The 1,894-nt window shown below is 41.4% G+C and overlaps 1 protein-coding gene across 1 annotated transcript in view; it reads left to right on the forward strand.

Annotated features, from left to right (window-relative positions):
• The first annotated feature begins 875 nt into the window (after nt 1–875).
• The window catches only part of PAG1 (phosphoprotein membrane anchor with glycosphingolipid microdomains 1), a 15,427-nt gene continuing 14,408 nt past the window's right edge, over nt 876–1,894 (forward strand). Inside the window, exon 1 of the mRNA XM_010172058.2 lies at nt 876–1,061. Coding sequence (XP_010170360.1) covers nt 937–1,061 — 125 coding nt within the window. The 5' untranslated portion in view covers nt 876–936. The remainder of the gene's footprint in view (nt 1,062–1,894) is intronic.

Genomic DNA, 1,894 nt, shown 5'->3' on the forward strand with positions numbered 1-1,894 from the left:
CAGAATGAAAGATGCCTCTTTAATTTTGCCATGTCAACAATGTATTACATTAAAAATATGTATAAAATTTTAGAATATATTGTATACCAGAACTTACATATCAGAAGTACCATTTACCCAGGATGTTTCTCCAGGAGCTGCTGTGCTGCAGCAAAATCTGTGTTTATTCAAGTTCCTAAAATCCACTCTGTCTATTTTTCTCATTAGTCGTTTCCTTAGACTGAGGTGGGGAGAAGCCAAAAAAGAAAGTTCAGTATTATTACTCTCCAGACATCCTATTAAGAAAATAAGCATTTCACACAGAAATAAGATTAGGTCTGATCCGCTGTGAGAAAGGTTTTTGTGGTATTCCTTTCAGAGACTTACCTAGTGTGTTTGTCACTGTACTTTAAGCACCGAGTGACGTGGAGGCAGGACATGTTGAGAGAGAAGGAGGTGAACGCCTGCTGCAACTCTCTTTTTCACTTGTTAGCTTTGCAGAAGTTGTAATTGGTTTTTGAAGCTCACTCTTCCACCGAAGTTAACAAATATCACCGCAAAATAGACTACTCTGTCCCTCAAAGTGGATTTCTAAATTTTCCTCAAAATGCAAGTACAGAAATACGGTACTACCTTTATTCATGTTGAGATTGTAGATAGGTAACAGCTTGCATTAATATTTGACAAGGTTTGTTCTATGTCACCATCAGAAGTGTAGCTGAAAATCTCTTTGACTGCTTGGCTTGTACTTGAAACTGGGGTTTTTTTGCAAGATCTGGGTGTAAAAATCTCTCCTGACAGATTTTTAGCTGTCAGATTCATTATCTTCAAAACCTATGTTAACCTCTAATGGTGTTTTTCTTTCTGCAGAAGCAGAAGGTGCACACAGCACAGATGCCAGCCTTCTCCAAAGAATAACCTCGACATCCCCAAGTGACGCCAGCTTCTGCTAGTACCATGGGGCCAGAGGGTGGTTTCTTAGGCAGTGGACAGATCCACGTCATCCTGTGGGGAAGTTTGGCAGCCATGACAACACTCTTGTTCCTCACCTTCCTCATCTTCCTCTGCTCCAGCTGCAAGAGGTAAGGCTGAGGATCTTAGCAGGCAGTAACGATTCTTGAGTCAGATAGTGCAGGAATTGAAATAGCTTCACTAATTACTAGTTAGCAAGAAATACTGAGGACTTAGGTACAGAAGTGAAAAAGTACAGTACAAAATCTGTTTTCAGAGCAAACCTGAATTTGAACAGTTTTGTTTACTCTAAAATTTAAATATCTTTTTTTTCTTTTGCTGTGAAGGGAAAACACTGTTGGGTTTGCTAGGTGCTTTCTCCTGAGCTGAAGCCTGGAGTACAGGCAGACACTGACTGTTAACAGATCACACCTGAAACTGAGAAAATTGGGTGGGCTGAACAGGACCAAAAAAGTGTAGGTAAAAAGGAAAGGAAAATTATTTCTATGTATTTCAGCTTTGCTTTGGCTGTTCCTGAAGGGTAGGGAATTGATCCTGCCATTCAAGCCAAAATGAGTAAGAATCATATGGTGATACTAATTAATGTCTTGTACTCATACCTGATCCTTATTTTCTTCTCCATAAGGGGGTTCAATTTCACCAAATACAGGCACTTCTCCTGACTTTGTTTATTCACATTTCAAGACCCCTTCATGGCAGGTCAGCTGAGCCCTGCCGGTTGCACGAGGAGCTGGGCAGCCTGCATTCAACCCGTGGTGCCCGTCCACTGGGTCGGACCAGTGGAAAAACCTGTCCATAACTCAGTGCAGCAGCAAAATCTTTGTTTTGGACCCTTATGGCTCTGTTCTTTCAGCTGTTTGGCACTGAGAGCGTTGAGGAAGCTGTGCAGCCATAAAACACACTATTGGCATAAGGTGTGTCGACAGTGGAAGGCCCTGTTTTT

The sequence above is a fragment of the Antrostomus carolinensis genome, unplaced genomic scaffold, assembly GCF_000700745.2.
Source record: "Antrostomus carolinensis isolate BGI_N321 unplaced genomic scaffold, ASM70074v2 scaffold7327, whole genome shotgun sequence".
NCBI lineage: Eukaryota > Metazoa > Chordata > Aves > Caprimulgiformes > Caprimulgidae > Antrostomus > Antrostomus carolinensis.